Source organism: Syngnathus floridae, chromosome 4, assembly GCF_059516105.1.
Source record: "Syngnathus floridae isolate MCC-2025c chromosome 4, RoL_Sflo_1.0, whole genome shotgun sequence".
Taxonomy (NCBI): domain Eukaryota; kingdom Metazoa; phylum Chordata; class Actinopteri; order Syngnathiformes; family Syngnathidae; genus Syngnathus; species Syngnathus floridae.
The window spans coordinates 9,049,847-9,068,648 of NC_142416.1; the positions used below are offsets into that span (position 1 = coordinate 9,049,847).

At 41.2% G+C, this 18,802-nt stretch overlaps 1 protein-coding gene and 1 long non-coding RNA gene across 8 annotated transcripts; both read right to left on the reverse strand.

Moving 5' to 3' along the window:
- Positions 1–5,419: 5,419 nt before the first annotated feature.
- On the reverse strand, positions 5,420–9,868 carry LOC148398777 (uncharacterized). 7 transcript variants are annotated; one of them, XR_015858149.1, is made up of 6 exons: positions 9,730–9,868; positions 9,437–9,501; positions 9,200–9,304; positions 8,712–9,117; positions 7,645–7,688; positions 5,420–7,524 (listed from the first exon to the last, which is right to left on the reverse strand). It is a non-coding gene; the product is annotated as an uncharacterized LOC148398777 (long non-coding RNA). The 7 variants fall into 7 exon arrangements; XR_015858150.1 differs by having other exon boundaries at positions 5,420–6,712; positions 7,475–7,524; positions 7,645–9,117; XR_015858146.1 differs by having other exon boundaries at positions 5,420–7,688.
- Positions 9,869–10,625: 757 nt separating this feature from the next.
- On the reverse strand, positions 10,626–15,540 carry LOC148398778 (tubulin beta chain-like). Its single transcript, XM_088373664.1, has 5 exons — positions 15,376–15,540; positions 12,407–12,515; positions 12,221–12,331; positions 11,903–12,147; positions 10,626–11,746 (listed from the first exon to the last, which is right to left on the reverse strand). Exons 1-5 carry the CDS (start codon positions 15,430–15,432, stop codon positions 10,931–10,933), a joined length of 1,338 nt encoding a protein of 445 aa, XP_088229790.1. The 5' UTR covers positions 15,433–15,540; the 3' UTR covers positions 10,626–10,930.
- Positions 15,541–18,802: the final 3,262 nt, after the last annotated feature.

Here is an 18,802-nt window from a genome sequence, read left to right on the forward strand (position 1 = left end):
TGATTAAAACTGATGACATGGGGTGGGGTTGGGGGGCACAAACCGCACCCAGGCTTTGCCATCTGTCTCTCCGTAAACCTGATACTTCTGATCTGACTCCATCTTGTTTCCCAGGCCTGCCTCAGTCCACATGCACACAAACATATCTCCCTTTACCCATTTTCAGCCATCGGAGTCAAAATCACAATATTACGTGTGCCTGTAGGTGGGCTACAGAACTTTGGCCCCAACCTATCATGTTCAGACCATTTCAAACAGCTAGACACTAACCACACTTAAACACACCCTACCCATCAATACACACATATTACCCACAGTGCAGCCCATCACGTCCACCCCGCCCCTCCACCCCTCACGTGGTCCCTAGGCTCTCTTTGCCACTCATTAACCTTGTCACGTTTATGCTATGAATTAAATGATACCAGTGATGCATCCCCACGCACTGGGAGCACACAGCCGAGGAAAGCCCTACCCACCACTACTCATCCCCTCCTTGCTGGCTGCAGGGACTGCCCCGGGCACCACTCATTGTGGTTGCTTGCTGCAGCACTCATGTTAATAGTGTGTTTCAGTGTGCCTTCCAAACGTAGTGTCATGTTTACACCCTCACTGTAGAGGGACAAAATACGAGAAAGCAGGATGCATTTTCTTTAATAAAAAGATTGCATCAACTGTCCAATGAGGATTCATATTTGAAAGTATAGTCTTACACATTAGACCGACAGCTTATGCGCGACATTCTCCTCCTTAGGGTCACATGACATATTCGATGGACCTCTTGAAGAATCGTTCTCTAGAATCTGAGCTTGTAAACAAAACATTTAACATGGTGTCCACCGAAGGGTGGTTGTCATTTGCTGTGCATTTATTTGTCCTGTTTTATATGCAGTCTGTGTACTCAATCTGCATTTATGACTGTGTCTGTTTTGTAATGCATTGTTAGTGTTTATTTATTAGGCCATATTTCTGTCATTTGATGCAGTGTTTGGGCCTGGCAGTTTTTGTAGATTTGTGACTTCTATCTCACATTTGTACCCCTTTATGTTACATGGGCTTCATTGTTTTGTTATGCCTCCACCTTGAGTCATCACCTGACTGCGGTCGAAAGATTTGTTTGTCCTGGAGATCCTAAGGGCTAAATTGTCACTAGGGGCAAGTGGGTACTCGCGAAGAAACCACCTTCGGGAAGGAGAAAGAGGGACGTTGTTTTTGCTGGAACACCCTCACGCCCCACCAGAGTGGCACGCAAAACTTCTATGACTCTGTGGTGGCCTCAGCCATCCTCTACGCCAGGGGTGTCAAACTCATTTTTTTCGTGGGCTGCATTGCAGTCATAGCTTCTTTTGGGCCATTAAGACTGTCAACCCAAATAAATGTATGAGCACCTCAATAAAAGCTACAAAACAAACTGACAAATGACTCGTTTTCAAATTAGATGAGGAAAAACTGGTCAAATATTTAGAAAAAAAAGATATTATTAAAAGTGAAGACAATTTGCAATTCTAGTAATGACACACGAGTTTGATACACAATTTGTCTTTGCGGGCCACATAAAATGATGTGGTGGGTCTTATCTGGCCCCCGGGCCTTGAGTTTGACACCTGTGCGCTACGCTGTGGTCTGCATGAGAGGGGGCAGTACGGACCGGGACAGAGGGAGACTGAATAAAAGCTCTGTCCTGGACTGTCCCCTGGACTCCATAGAGGTTGTGGGTGAGAGGAGGATGTTAGTTAAGCTGACATCCATTATGGACAACACCTCTCACCCCCACCATGACATTGTGTGGTCCCTGAGCAGCTCCTTCAGCAGCAGACTATTACACCCACGGTGTAGGGGGTAGAGGTTCGCAGGTCCTTCATTCCCACTGCTGTCAGACTCTACAACACGTGCGGCACCTGATCATGTGTTGGTTTCCTTTCGTGTCGTCTCTACCACTACTAGTGGCGCTTGTCTTTGTTCTTGTTTGTCTGTAATTTATCCATTTTTACATTTGGCACTTGTTTCTTGTATTCTTGCACTCTTGTACGCTGCTGTGACAAGAAATTTTACCCACTGCGGGATAAATAAAGTTCTATCAATCAATCAATCAATCAATTTTACACTCTACAGCACAGGTGTCAAACTCAAGGCCCGGGGGCCAGATACGGCCTGCCACATCATTTTATGTGGCCCGCAAAGACAAATTGTGTATCAAACTCGTGTGTCATTACTTGAATTGCAAATTGTCTTCACTTTTAATAATATCTTTTTTTTTTTAATGTTTGACCAGTTTCTACTCTTCTTATTTGAAAATGAGTTATTTGTCAGTTTGTTTTGTAGCTTTTACTGTATATAATATGAGGTGCTCATATATTTGTTTGGGTTGACAGTCATAATGGCCCTCCAACAATAGCTATGACTACAATGCGGCCTGCGAAAAAAATTTGTTTGACACCCCTGCTCTACAGCAAACTATCTGAGTAGTCCAACTGGCTCTATTAGATGCTCAGTGTTTGACAGGCAACCATCCCAGGCTGAGAAGTGATCTGGTACCACAGTGCTAAATAGCATATGCGGTTATGGAAACTGGATGGTTGGTTTTTGCATGTAGCATACAACAGAAAAGTTCCAGGAGTGATGTCACAAACTATATAATTCAAATGAGTTTTTCTACTCAATGGGTCGATTGACCAATAAATTATAAACTGATTCTTCTTTCAGTGCTTTAGAAGAGGCTATTTGGGCTTTGCTGATGGAGCAGCCCACCAGGAAGTAAGCGCAGAGACTTTTGCTGCTGGCTTAGATGACAAGTAGACCACACCTCCTCACAATGTATCGGTAATTGATACAAAATAAAGCCCCAGGCTATGCTCATTTTAGTCGTAAATGGGATGGGGGCTTTCATGTTTCCCATGTTTTTTTTTTTTTTAATGCGTGTGATAACTGCAATGTAGGGAATTCCAGGTGTCACTTGTGAAGTCCAAACACTAAATTTGACCCTGTTCAGGCAGAATGTTATGAATCGAACTTTAATTTGTAGTAATTTTTAATACTTCTGATTAAATCTCATGTATGTTAGAGCCACAGTGAAAAAAAGTACTTAACGCCTGATTAAAATCTGCTAAACTAATTTTCTACTCTTTTCCTTAAATATATTTTAATGAGACAGTATATTTCCATCAAACACATTTTAATTATGTGCATGTCCGAATTAAGAAAATCCATTAGAACAAAATGTTTTTTTTTCAGTGCAGCCATCTCCTGATAAGGGCTAATAAGGTGCAAGCTAATTCAGACTATATTATCATCTCCTGTAGTTTTCCTTGATATACTGACTATGATCCTGCATGTGGGTAGCATCCCCATTTAATGCCGTGAGATGTAATTATGGGTTAATTTTCCATAAATCCTACACAACACATTTATTCCCATTGGTGACTGTGGCTCTAATTGTGGTGCTAAAGTTGTGTTTGTGGCGTTCTAGCCCTTAATTATGTTATATAACATAATGTTTTCCTTGAACAAGCAAATAAAAAGTCACACTTTTTTATTAACTTCTCCTATGTTGTCTTTTTCTATGTTGACTGGTATTTTGTGTGTCATATAGTTTATCCAAACATATGCCTCTGCGTTCTTGACACTTCTTCAGGAAATAGCAATAATAGGCTTATAAATGCAGTGTGTGTGCGTGCGTGTGTGTTTGCATACCAAGATAACACGGTGTGTCCTCACTATGGCCCATATCCGTGTTGCTATGGACAATGTGAAAGTAGGAAGATAAAGCAGGAGGAGGAATTTACATGTTCGAGGCCCCTTCTCACTTCTGCTGTCTTTTTATATTGAGCAGAGAGTGTCCCACTCTGCTCACATAAACATCCAACATTGCATTCTTTACAAGAATTGCACACATATCGTCTTGCTCTTTTAAAGAAGAGCCGAGAACATGAAGCACCAGTTTGGAAACAAGCATCTAGGGGGCTGCAGGGCAAGGTTGAAATGAGAGTGCGAGCACACAAGAGACACTTGAGAAGGGGAATTTCTCAACAAGGATGAAAGAACCATCAAAACCATTTCAGGACTCGAGGACTGATTCATTTTCAATTTACGGGCACACATTCTAGAAATTGTTTTCATTTTTCACTGTGGCCTCTCCTGCAAACGAAGGTTGAGTCTTGCTTAACTTGCTTTATTTGTTGTACTCAACCAATGGAAACATTTTAAAAAGCTTTGACTTTATGGTTAGAATGGTTTATGTTTTAGAATCACAAGGTGAAGTGGTGAATTTTCTCTTATGTCATGCTTGATGTGCATTTTAGAAGCATTAATGGCATTTTTCTGTTGTTTTTCTTTTGTCAAATGTTTAAAACACTTTCAACTGGTTATCTTCTTAAAATATGTGGATATGTTGTCTTTGGCTTTCAGAGGGATATTTTCACTGTGCAAATGTTGAAAGCAAATCACATTGGGAAAAAAACAGCAGGAATACAGGTGCCGGTTGCTGATATGGACTTTTCACACATTTTCAGTGCAAACACCATTTTATAATACATTTACATATCTCTTAAATGATAATCCATTCACATGTCAACATGATGTTGAAGAATGTTGACCAAAGGTGTAAATAACAGTGTTGCAAGACATGCTGAATGAAATGAAAACTTTGCAAGGGAGCCAAAGAAGAAAAACAGTTGACAGGAACATGTTGAGATCATGCAAATGTCTTGTTTATTTGAAGATGTGAATAAGTTATCTAAGAAATTTCAAATTAACAATTGGTACTTGGATTTGTAGGGCAGGACACAGTTGAATCTAAGAAATTTCAAATTAACAATTGGTACTTGGATTTGTAGGGCAGGACACAGTTGAATGAGGCCCGGCAGGCGGGCAATGAACAGACGGATGGATTTGTCGATAGATTTACATTACTGGCTAGTCTGCACCACAAAATTTAAATGTGCGTAAAAAGGCCCTTGTGAATTGTTTTTATTGTGTATTTTGTATTTTGTGTATTTTATTAAACCAGCATTACAGTCTTGTATCACTTTCTTTGGCAATTTCCAGCTATATACTCATATTCCCATTGGCCAGGTTACAGAAAATAACAAAAACTGTGCCTGACTTTCACTATGAAAGAAATACTCTACACAACAGTTTATGTAAAGTTTACATAAATTGTTGGCTTGAGTGTTTACAGTAAGCAGTTTTTGGGTAAAACTGTACTACGCAAACATTAATAGTCTCAATCAAAAAATGCAATGCGATCACAACATGAACTAAGTTGTATCATAATGAGCCACTTGTATATAATGGTCGTGATTAAGACGACCATCCGAGTTTTAATGGAAAGGTCGGTCAGTGTGTCCTAAAAACAGCTGAGTCTGCTACAGCACTGGGAATGATGTGTTGGTCCAAAGTGAGGTGGGGGGAGGTTAATGTCTCAAACACACACACACAAACACACACACACACACACACACACACGGCGGATGTTTTCTACAGCTGTGATTACAATGTTTTATTCCCACAGTCACCAACTGAGACATCGAAGAGCACTAACAGACCATCTCCGCCCAAAATGTACACTTGTGGCTTCCACAATATGTATCTAGCTGAGCAAAGTGTATCTAAAGAATGATGATTATTATTCCCTTTTTATAACACACGTACACACACACACACACAAACAAACACACACAGCAGCGTTGTTAGTAAGTAAAACTTGGGACACTAGGTTTGATCCTACAACTAACATTTTCGGTAAGTAGAGGGGAGACCAAGATCCGGAACCATTAAGTATGGAACCTTATCAAAAGGATTCAATATGATTATTTGGGAAAATGATGCTGGTCAGCAGCAAATATAACCAGACATGCCGTTAAGTACCCATAAAAGTATTTTTGACACTGTTTAAAAAAAAAAAATCTGTAGCATTTCAGTTTTTTCAGTCTTATTCTTATTTTTTGTGATTACGTTCAACCCGTAAACTTTGCACAATACAGATTTCACCATGTGTTGTAAAGTATAAGAGGAATCTCTATTTTTCACAATTTTGAATGTACTTAGAGATTTAATTTATTTTACTTATTTTTTGCTCATTCCAAAATGGTAGGATTGTTAAAAACACTTTTCTCTGTAGTGTGTCAAATTTCTAAGATGTTTCACAGGGATTTCAATTGTTGCTCTCTGCTATTATTGCTTGTGATGTCATCATGAACTGTCACTGGACTCATCACCTTTTGTCCCTCTGGGTACCGGCAGGCCTAATATTATTAAATTCACAAATTTACTTATTACTACTGTACATACGTAGGACTATAATTGGTGATTCACCATCTGCGGTGTGATAGATCCGGCTGTCAATGGTATGGGTTGGTTGTAGAGTGCAGCCAGCATCACTTTCATCTCATTGGTCTATCAAGCAGATACAAGTGCTCAGTCTGATATTTGTTTGGAACATATGAGCCTGGACGCCATTAAAAATTCACCTGCCCCTTACTGATGTATACAGCTACGGTATTGAGAACTTTATAAATGACCTTGAACCAGGGAAGGTAACTGTAAAAACATGAAGTCATTTAACCTGCCTTAAGTGTTTTCCCTGACATGTTCATACCTGAGGATGCAAAGACACATCTGAGCACTGTTGCTGAGGCGACAGAAGCCAAAGCGTTGGCAGCCCTCGATATCAGTCAGAACAAAAGTAAAGTGCTGCACAGCCACTTCTTCTCTCAACCTGAATGAAAGATGTTATTGTAAAGAGAGTGCAATAACTGGAAAAACTAGAATGTTGCCAAAACTGAAGAAAAAAAAAAAGCTAGACATTTGTTTGCCCTACGAGATTGTGCCGAGATGCAGCTTCTGCTTTTAGTGTGTAGTCTGATGAGAAAAGTGTAGTAAATGACAATGGAGGGAGCTTTATTGCATGAGGTGCAGCATAGGTCAAAAAAATATATTCACCTCTTATGTTCATTCCAAAAATTCTCAAACGCTACAAAATATCTCTCACCTCAGCAAAAATAATTGGCCACCCATCCTTGGCAACCCTGTAGCTCCGCCCCTGGCTCACCTGAACTGAAGAACCTCTTACGGTCACATTTGGTATGTGAGTTTTTTGGGGGCCATGTGAGAAGGTTTTTGAGTGTTTGTCAGAAGTTTTGCTTTTGCTTGTTGTGAGAGTTTTTGTTGTGTTATTGAGAGTGTTGAGCAGTAAATGAAATGTTGTTTTTTTTTTGCTTGGTGGGGTGAGAGTTTCTATGGCACATGTAAGAGGTACTAAATCTTATATACACTTCATAGTGTGAGGCCACACAAAAGGGAGCCCTGCTAAAGGTTCAAACAAACAAACAATGAAATAGAAATTCAATATGTAAAAACACAAATCAAATGGTAAGAAAGAAAAAAGGGGAAAAAATGTAAATAGTTTTTGTGTCTTAGTTGTCCTGCTCACTAAAAACAAAATAACGCCTATTGGCCGAGGTATTGATGGAAAACTCACCTTTGTATATCGTATGGGAAGCAGAACCTGGTAAAGGTTTGACAAAACTCCTACAAAGCAGATTATTAGTTTTGTGCGCTAGATGCAACGTAGCACTCAAAGTTGACTGTAAATGAATACATGCCATACTTTGTGTTTCATATAAAAATGCAAACAAGGGTGTACTGTACCTCATCTTTGAAGTCATCTGAGAACTGAAGACGTACACCCGGATCTGCAGCACACAATTACATATTATAAAGTTAAAGTTAAAGTCCCAATGATCATCGTCACACACACATCTGGGTGTGGTGAAATTTGTCCTCTGCATTTAACCCATCCCCATGTGATTTTGATCCATCCCCTGGGGGAGAGGGGAGCAGTGAGCAGCAGCGGTGCCGCGCTCGGGAATCATTTGGTGATCTAACCCCCCAATTCCAACCCTTAATGCTGAGTGCCAAGCAGGGAGGCAATGGGTCCCATTTTTAGAGTCTTTGGTATGGCCCGGCCGGGGTTTGAACCCACAACCTTCCAGTCTCAGGGCGGACACTCTACTACTAGGCCACTGAGCTGGTCACGAGAATGACTGTCAACCATTATGGAGCCAAGGCCAAGTTGTTACCTTCAACTTTTGTATATAGAGTGCCATGACAACTTAAATAAACAGTAGATAGAACAGATAGCAAATAAATGTACTGTATTTTTCGCACTACAAAGCGCACCGGATTGATTATAAAGCGCACCTTCAATGAATGGCCCATTTTAAAATTTTGTCCACATATAAGGCGCACCAGATTATAAAGTGCACCTTCAATGAATGGCCCATTTTAAAACTTTGTCCATATATAAGATGTATACATTTGGCCCGCGGGCCGGACTTTGGACACGCCTGCTGTAGTGGCTCAATATTGGTCCATATATAAGGCGCACCTGATTATAAGGCACACTGTCAGCTTTTGAGAAAATTGGAGGTTTTTAGGTGCTCCTTATAGTGCGGAAAATATGGTAACATGTTAAGGGTGGTACTAGGAAACAGATTGTTGCATTCATGTTGCTCTCTAGTTCTTCTTCTTCTTCTGTCGTATGACTTCAGACTTGCAGCTCTGTTGAGGCGAGCCAGGTCAACGTGTCGTCGTCCAAATCAATCAGGCCTTGTTCGCCATTCGGTGGCCGGTGTTTGGGGCAACTGCTGATGACGTGCTCTATTGTCTGGACTGGGTCCCCACACTCGCAGGAGGCACTATCTGCGAGTCCCCACCTCTTTATTGCAGCTCCACAGCGTCCAACGCCGGTCCTCAGGCGGTTGAGGGTTGTCCGCTGTTTTCGGGACAAGTCCTGGCCAGAGACGTCTGTGGGGTCATTGATGTAGTGGTGCAGCCTAGATGGTTCTGCTGACTTTCACTGTTCTCTCCATTTGGTCTTGACCCAGGTGGCCTTGGAAGTGTCAGCTGATGTTGTGCTGAGCAGCTCATGAGCTTGGATGGCAAAGGGGCGTCGTGACTTTACGCGCACGCGTCGTGGTGTCCCTGTGACGATCTTATGGAGGAGGTGGGATTCACTGGTCTGTGCCTTTCGGGAGAGGGCCAGCGTGACTGCTTCTGATGTTAGCCGGGGCGATGCCTGCAAGGACGGGCTGTTGGTTTACAGGGGTGGCTCGCAGGCACCTAGTTCAAAGCAACAGAACAAGCGATACAGTTGTCAAACCACAGAACAGGAAATACCTATCGTTACAGATTGTGTTTGTACCATCCATTTCAGGCAGTTGTTTGGCTTAGATGACATTGCTTGACATTTAACAGCATGCACAGTATGTATAGCCACTGTCCGCTATCTTGTAGGAAGACAGAATGACTGCAGTAGACAAAGAAACCTTTGTGAGGAACACTTCCATTACTTAATTTGGGAGTGTATTGGATGAGATAGTAATGGACAGTAATGGAAACGCTCACAGGCCTTGTTGTAAGGTAGTGAATAGGGACTGACCTTCATTTCTGGCTATAGGACATGATGCCTCAAAGAATACGATGAAGCCTCGCTCAGGATTTTGTCTGTGAAAACAGAGTCAGACAAGAACCCGTCACATTTGACACCGGAATGTCAAACAGTAACCCTAACAAACACCAAAAAGATGTAAGGCTTTCTGTGAGAAGCACATTCAGTTGTCTTTTCAGTTGACTTAACGTTATAGTCATGCAATGTACTCACAGATCTGAGAGGAAGTGACAAACAAGATAGCAAGAATAGAAGTTTTCTCTTGATAATCGATAATAACATACCTGATTCTGGAGCCCATGCTGTCTGAATGCCACTGTGTCCATGTGTTGGTCCTGAAGGGGCAAGATCCTCAGCAGGTGGTCTCTGTTGCCTTTCAGGAAGTAGCGGCAGTCTGCCACAACCACTGCTGTCTGCGTGTGACTGAACACTTCCTGCTTTATGTCAGTCTTGTGTCATCATGTGTGCATGCCACAAATTCAAAACTTCTACACTCACTTGCCACCAAAAGCATATCTTTAGTTATTTATGATGTAAAGATTCTATATATACCATATTTTCCGGACTATAGGGCACACCTAAAAACCTAAAATTTTCTCAAAAGCCGACAGTGCGCCTTATAGTCCGGTGCGCCTTATATATGGACCAAATTCCTAAATTCAAACTGGCCCAAAGCATTGTGTTATGAAATCAATCATAAGTGGCCCTCTGAACACGATGAATCATGAATCAAAAAGACTATGGATCAATATTTTGTGATTATAAAGTAATTTGTTGCATCTGAAGTTGAAATAAAAAAGATAAAATGGAGAATATTTTGATTTGGATTAAAAATCTGACATGATGCATTAATGGTGCGCCTTATAGTCCGGTGTGCCTTACATAAGGACAAAGTTTCAAAATGGGCCATTCATTGAAGGTGCGCCTTATAGTCGGGTGCGCCTTATAGTCCGGAAAATATGGTACATATACGTACATACACACACGCAGGCCATGATCACATTTTAAATTGTGATCAGGGAAGCATCGAGTGGAACCACACTGTCTTCTTTATTTTCTGCTGTATTTTATTCACCTGGCCAGGGATGAGTGCAAATGTTTGTATCGTCGCTTTAATTTTGTAACGTATGAAAAACATGAATGAAGAAATGAATGAAGAAGCAAAAAACACTACCATCACTATGCTTACCAATACATTTATTGAAGTCAAATACCAAATGAAACAAATGAATTAAAGATCAATGCACTGCATATGGCAGAAATGTGGAACTGTGTAGTGAACAAAAGAAACATTACCAAAACGTTGATGAGTCTGACAGACCTCTATGTGGCCACTGTTGTTAGGTAGAGACCAGTGAACCCACCGAATACTGAAAGAATTGGGCAAAGGTCTACAGTCGCTGATGGAGAGAAGAGGCAGGAGTGATAGTGCAGATAATGCAGAGGTTACAGGAAGCGCAAGCAGGCAGTGAATTGCGAAAAGTCTTAGGCCAACTCCTCCTCCTCCTCCTCCTCTTCAAAATCTCCCTCCTCAGCAGTGGCTTCCTGGTATTGCTGATACTCCGACACCAAATCATTCATGTTGCTTTCCGCCTCAGTGAACTCCATTTCATCCATGCCCTCGCCTGTGTACCAGTGGAGAAAAGCCTTTCGGCGGAACATAGCAGTGAACTGCTCAGAGATCCGCTTGAACAGCTCCTGGATGGCAGTGCTGTTACCGATGAAGGTGGAGGACATCTTGAGGCCGCGCGGCGGGATGTCGCAAACGGCCGTTTTAACGTTGTTGGGGATCCACTCGACGAAGTAGCTGCTGTTCTTGTTTTGCACGTTCAGCATCTGCTCATCCACCTCCTTCATGGACATGCGGCCGCGAAATATGGCAGCTACAGTGAGGTAGCGCCCATGGCGGGGGTCACAAGCAGCCATCATATTTTTGGCATCAAACATCTGCAGAGTTAGTTCGGGCACAGTGAGGGCTCTGTACTGTGTGCTCCCCCTGCTGGTGAGGGGCGCGAAGCCCGGCATAAAGAAGTGCAAACGAGGGAACGGCACCATGTTGACGGCCAGTTTACGGAGGTCCGCATTCAGCTGCCCGGGAAAACGCAAGCAGGTTGTCACACCACTCATGGTGGCCGAAACCAGGTGGTTGAGGTCTCCGTATGTGGGTGTGGTCAGCTTGAGGGTACGGAAGCAGATGTCGTACAAGGCTTCGTTATCAATACAGAAGGTCTCGTCTGTGTTCTCAACAAGCTGGTGGACCGAGAGGGTGGCGTTGTAGGGCTCCACTACTGTGTCGGACACCTTCAGGTGAAATGTTGCAATTAAAAACTACGACTTCACTCAGCAGAGTGTAGAACTCCACCGAGGCTAAAGTGTCGAGGGTCATTCCAGAAATGGAGCACATTCTCCATTTTACTCCAATTGTGGAATGACCTCTTAGAATGATATGAGTTATACCTTTGGAGAGGGCACCACACTGAAGGTGGTCATGATGCGGTCCGGGTACTCCTCACGGATCTTGCTGATGAGCAGAGTTCCCATCCCAGATCCGGTACCACCACCCAAAGAATGCGTCAGCTGGAACCCCTGAAGGCAGTCACATCCCTCGGCCTCCTTCCTTACCACATCCAGAACCGAGTCCACCAGCTCGGCTCCTTCAGTGTAGTGACCTTTGGCCCAGTTATTTCCTGCTCCACTCTGGCCTGGAAAGAAAGACCACGTTTTGGTCACAATTGAATTTCATAACGTCTTGTATTTGCTAAAGTTGTAGTTTACCAAAGACAAAGTTGTCCGGTCTAAATATCTTTCCAAATGGACCGGACCGGACAGAATCCATGGTGCCTGGCTCCAAATCCACCAAGACCGCCCTTGGGACATACGTTCCTCCTACGGAGCAAATAGGTCATCATAAACTTGGATTTTAATTTCCTAAAAACACACAAGTCATGGCAGATTCCTGACCTGAAGCCTCATTGTAGTAGACATTGATTCGTTCCAGTTGGAGGTCATCCTCTCCTTGGTAGGATCCAGTTGGGTCAATGCCATGCTCGTCACTGATCACTTCCCAAAACTGGTCCAGACAAAACAATTCACTCACATGAAACATTATAAATTCTGCATCAAGGAAGATTTGAACAACAACAAAGGTTTTCAAGATGTTGCCTTTTATGTAACTTGCAATAATTTGAAGTAAAATAATCACAATGTACAAAGAAAATTAGAAATTGCTTAAGTATAAGATGGACAAACTAAATTCTTAGGGGTTCACACTATTTGAACAACTGAGTGTCAAGATCTGTCACAGTTCGTTTCCTTGTTTTAATGTCATAGTTTCGGTTTGCGTGTCTGTGTCCTCGCCCCTCCCCTCCTGTGCCCTGATCAGCGTGACCACCCTCACCTGCCTCTCGTTAGCTGTCTTGTATTTAAGTCCTGTCTGCCCCTCACTCCCCTGTTCGGATTGTTTGTGTCTCATGTCTTCTTGTTTCCTGTTTTTCTAGTTGCTTGTCTGTTCTCGTCTTGTTTCGTCTTTCTGTTCAGTTATTCTTGTCCCTGGTCGCGCCTCTATATCTGTCTTTTGAGTTCTTTCAATAAACCCTGGTCCAAGCTGCATTTGGTCGCCCAGCTCCATTCACTTCATGACACAGAGAGAATTGGAAAAACAATTCTTTCTTTGAGATGCTTTGCCAGACTTTTACTACAGGTTCCTTCAGCTGCTGCTTATTTGTGAGTCTTCCCACCTTCATTTCTTCATTCAATATTTTCCCAAGTTAGGTCTTTGTCAGCGATAAAATGGTTATCTTTCTTCTCTCTTTTTTTCTTTTTTTTACAAAATAGCTTTTGTGGTAAAAGTGGAGCAGCTATACTGGTTTCACGTCACCACCTGCAGCAGTTGCAATCGGGTATTTCACAACCCTGCTTGCTTTTTGAAGTGAACTATTTGACTGGTAGACATTTCCTATCTCCTTTTTTCTTCCCGATTTGCAAATGAATGCAAAACCTAATGTTGTGGCAGAGGAACACGTCTTTATTCAAGTCTGATTAACTGGATGGGAACAAGTGTAGCCACATACAATTCATTGAAGCAACAAAGACAGCATGACATCATAAAGGACAAACATATCAACCCCACATTAGCACACAAAGGTGAACACACACACACTGAATTTGGCTGAGTTCTAAAAAGCTGCTTTGGATGTTATTCATGAATCATGAGATGTTGGTTTTTATACTTTACATAGATCACTAAAGTACAATTGGTCACCTGCTGTTGCCATTGTAAATGGAGACATTGTGCCAGATCGTAGCCAGTACTGAATTTTAGGGCTTAGTGCACAGGTGTCAAACTCAAGGCCCGGGTACCAGATACGGCCCGCCACATCATTTTATGTGGCCCGCGAAGACAAATTTTCCATCAAACTCGTGTGTCATTACTAGAATTGCAAATTGTCTTCACTTTCAATGATATATGTTTTTGTATATATATTTGACCAGTTTTTACTCGTCTGATTTGAAAACGAGTTATTTGTCAGTTTGTTTTGTAGCTTTTACTGTATATGATATGAGGTGCTCATACATTTATTTGGGTTGACAGTCATAAAGACTCCGAAAGAAGCTATGACTACAATGTGGCCCGCAAAAAAAAATGAGTTTGACACCCCTGGCTTAGTGCGTACAAAATACTAAATAGGGATCCAGTGTTAATGGCACATATTCGCAAACCGCATGGGTACCATGAGTTCATGGCAGCAGAAAAGAGGGCTTAGTGTATTTCTACCATGCAACAATTACACCCTGTAAAAGAATCCAAACGGACCTGTGTAACACACCTGCTGCGTGTCAAGTCTTGCAAACTTCGCTGAATACTAAACAAACATACACCAATTTATTTGAATAAGTCGACATCATTTCGGAGGAGACGGCGTATCTTCACAACCTGTTTCAGTGCCACCACAAAAATAAAAGAAAGAAAGAAAGAAAGGTTCTTATAAAAGTTTCAGACACTTGGATTATAGTTAGATTTTTTTTCATTTTGACTTATCTTTTTTTTATTCAGTTTTATTTTTTACACCAGTTTAGTTAGTATTTAGTAGTTATTATTTTTCTAAAATGCTCCGTTTTAGTTTAGTTTAGTTTTATATTAGTTTGATTTTTTTTAGGTATATAAGGAGCACTTGTCAAGTAAAAAATAAAGAAAATGTCACTCAGTGTAGAGTAATGAAGTTAACAAGTTTTTTTATTCTGTTTCATTTTTTACACCAGTTTAGTTAGTATTTAGTAGTCATTTTTCTAAAATGCTCCATTTTAGTTTAGTTTATATTAGCTTTTATATATATATATATATATATATATAAAGACTACTTGTCAAGTAAAAAATAAAGAAAATGTCAGTCAGTGTAGAGTAATAAAGTTAACGAGTTCTCAAATGACAATTTGACCTTCCCTCTTCTGTACAGACAGACAGGCAGGCAGGCAGGCAGGCAGGCAGGCAGGCAGGCAGGCAGGCAGACAGGCAGACAGGCAGACAGGCAGACAGACAGCAATACATTTCAAATGAAGCCCATTTTCACTCGGATAAAACCTATATCATTTAGTTTGACTAAATTTAGCTACCTTAGTATAAAAACATTGTCTCTCAATCAGCAAACATGACATGCAGAGACGTGTACAACACTTTTGATTGCGACACCACAATCTTTGATCCCATGAGGGATATTCAAAATGCCCTATCTTATAATCTTTTCACATACTTTTCAACTACCCAACATCATTAGGAGGGCTTAGGAATACGGCAATAACATTTTCTTATAACCAGCTGCCAAAGATTTAGAAACACTTATTCAGCACTTGCCCTGGTGTTGACCTATGTAACATTTATGTTCACAAACTAGAAAACAACAGAAAACAGTTCATTATTAGTTTCGTTAGAGTACCTTTGCTCCAATTTGATTCCCACATTGGCCAGCTTGCAAATGAACGATCTCACGCATCTTGCTGTTTTGTGTGATGCGTCAACCAGGAGCTGCAGTTCAGTGCTAGTGTGTGCTGGGGTAGTTGTCAGCTTTTGCCCGCCCTGCCCTACTTTCCCACTTCCTGTAAGTGCTCCTCTTCAAAATGATAAACTGGAATGACTGGATAAACCTGGCATATCGTGCAGCCAGAACCACCTCACTCCATTGGCTCCTAATATAAATTAGACATTTTAAGATACTTCTAATATAGATGCTCCTAATATAAATTAGACTTTATTTTGTGATACTTCTATTTGTTTTCAAATCGTTAAATTGCCTCACCCCGCCACCCCTACGCACCTGCCCAGTGCGTCATGTCCGCAGCCGAGCTGCTACTGGAAGTGCCAAGGACTAACTTTAACTTAACTTAACTCAACTTAACTTGACTAAGCGAAGCCTCAGAGGGGATTGAACCTTTCATGTTGCCGCTTCGTCCCCCTGGAATGACCTCTCTTTAAATGTTAGGCAAGGCCTTTTTCTGTCCATTTTTAAAACTCATTTGAACAGCCATTTTTATTCTTTGGCTTTTTACTGAATGTATATATGCATATGCAAGTATGTAAATATATATTTTAATTTGTGTTTCAATTGACTGTTTTCACTGTCTTTGTGGTTGTCCCATTGCTACATGTGAAGCGTTGTTACAGCTGCTGTTGTTGTAAAATGCATTCAAGAAATAAACTTGTTTCGTATTGTATTGTATGATCAACTTCTCTGAGACTAAGTAGATAGAGACCACACACGCACACGCACGCACACGGGCATACACTGGAACGTGCTCAATGGCCAGATCAACGTCCTCACACGCAGGCAGAGCACAGAAGGGAATGTGAGCTTTGAGTGCCAGCCATAAACATGGACACACAGAGACACACACACACACGCACGCACATGCGCACACACATGCTGAGAGAGAGTGGCGTAGGATCTGAAGGTCTTCGCCATGTCAGCTCCACGTGTCAGGGCTGTCCTTTCGTTCTTGCACACAGATTTCCGCTGAGGCCAATCTTTGTGTATGTGAGACACTCATGGCATAAATGCGAAAAGAATGAATCCATGAAGTGAAAGTAAAAGTAAAAAATTGCCTGGCATCTAATAAAACACGTTTGGCATGATACCTCCATTCGAACAATGCATTCAAGCTTGGCCTGATACTGAATACTAGATGCTGTAATGTATGAGGTTTTTGCTGATTTTAATGCCACTAAACCTCTTCAAGAGGAATGTTCACTGATCAGGAACATTAAGTGAATATCCATTATAGAGTCATTGAATCAAAACTGCTTTTACAGTCATAATAGTCAGTTTTGACAGAATCTTCTTTGTTTTATTATGTTTATTATCATTAGCTTTTACTTGCATAGCACATATCTTTTGACCCTGGGCAGCATAAGAACTAATGAGCAGTTCCGTATCGGGCACTAGCTAATGCTCACAGGACTTGCGTATCGAACCGATGAACTATGAGCAAGAAGACATGCACAAAACCACCTGGGCCATGCAACCCCATTTGAGTAAGGTTATTGTCGAATAAACATATTGTTCAATTAATAGTAATGATACCTGACAGTGTCAGTTAAAATGAGTGTATTACATGATTTGCCTGTGTATTAGCTCTCTTTATCTACTTTGATTGATATTTCTGACAATTATGACATACGCAATAGAAAAATTGCATACTAGATGGGGGGAATATAGCAGCCAAAAACTGTACTTAAGTAAAAGCACAGTTAATTTAATAATACAATAAAAATAGGACTCAAGTAAAATCAAACAATGGTCCTGCCAAATAATTACTTGGGTAATACTAAAAACGTAACCTGCTCAAAAGTACTCAAGATCTGAGTGTAACTGGTGAGTTGTCATAAAAATGAGTCGCTTCAACAAGCCAGCAAGGACTCTGTGCGGTCATGTGGCAGCTTGGATCTGCTTGAATAGAGAAAAGGAGTTAAACATCACTAGCCATTATGTTTGATTTGTGAACAGCCAGCATTAAGCAGAAAGACTGGAGACATGACCCCCCCCCCCCCCCCCCCCCCAAAAAAAAAGCTCAAATAAGCAATATGTTAATAACTACATAAAAGGTAGCATATGGAATGCAGCTCAAAGTAAAGAAGTAAAAGTTTAGGCTTCTTCTTATGTAAATATGTGTGGTATCAAAACTACTCTGGCAAGTACAATTTATCACAAAGGTAAATATAATGGAGAAAATGTTATACGTTACGAAGCACTTTTAGTCTCAAGAAATTGGTTCAACTGATTCATTTTGTCCTAAAAAGGAGACTTGTTTATTTAGACAGACACACTGACAGAACTTAAGGTATTTTAGTATTTAAAAAAAAATACCTGAATTTAAACAAAACATTTGGAGAACATTTCCACATTTATTTGATCCCCGTTGGCTTACTCAGCCAGATGGTTGGGTTTGCATGCAATTTGATTTGTGTGCCACAGAAGTCTCTTTGATATATGGCTGGTGCTCATGTGCTCTCAGCATTTCAATTTTGCTCTGCTTTGCATACTGAATCATTAAAATTGGTAACTACTTTCACAAGGGAATGTGAGATTGTGTGTATGTGCAAAGGTGGAAATACACGTGTTTGTTTGGACTGCTATCTGAACCTGCATCTGTATTCTGATCACTCACTCTCTTGATTTCTTTCTTGTAAACGCACGTGCACGCACGTACAAAGTGCACACACACAAACACGCCCAGACTCATAGAACGAGGCCTACAGAGGGAGAAATAGTGATAGACGAGGGAGGGACAAGAGCCGTGAAGAGTGAATTATGGATACTGAAGGATTTCCCCTTGCTGTGCGGTGAAGCCAGAGAATTATATGGAATAAACATGAATGACATTTTAAGTGCAAATCAAGTCAATAGAAAAAATAATATCTATTTATAAATATATGTCTAAAGATAAAGAGTTAGCAATGCCATTCAAACAACTATCTTGAACTCTCTTTTACTCACATTGCTGTGTGTGTGCGTGTGTTTTTTTTGTCCTTGGGTTGCACTCAAAAGGAGCACAGTGTGAAATGATGAATGCTTAACCATGTGAGGCAAGCGATCAAAACATTTTTGTGGTGGGATCGTTTTAGCACAGGCAGTGAAACTCTCCAGTGCTGATAACGCAAACACATTATGTACATGCAGACGCGCTCACACACACACGCACACACACACACACACACACACACACACACACACAGTTTTCAAACAAAAAGGCAAGGTGTGATTAACTCAAGCTTTTGATTTGTTACCCCCAGTTGAAGTTTACTGGGACAGTGAGTCATAAAACAACTGAGAATTACTGTTTTTATTGATTGCTTTGACCTATTTGAAG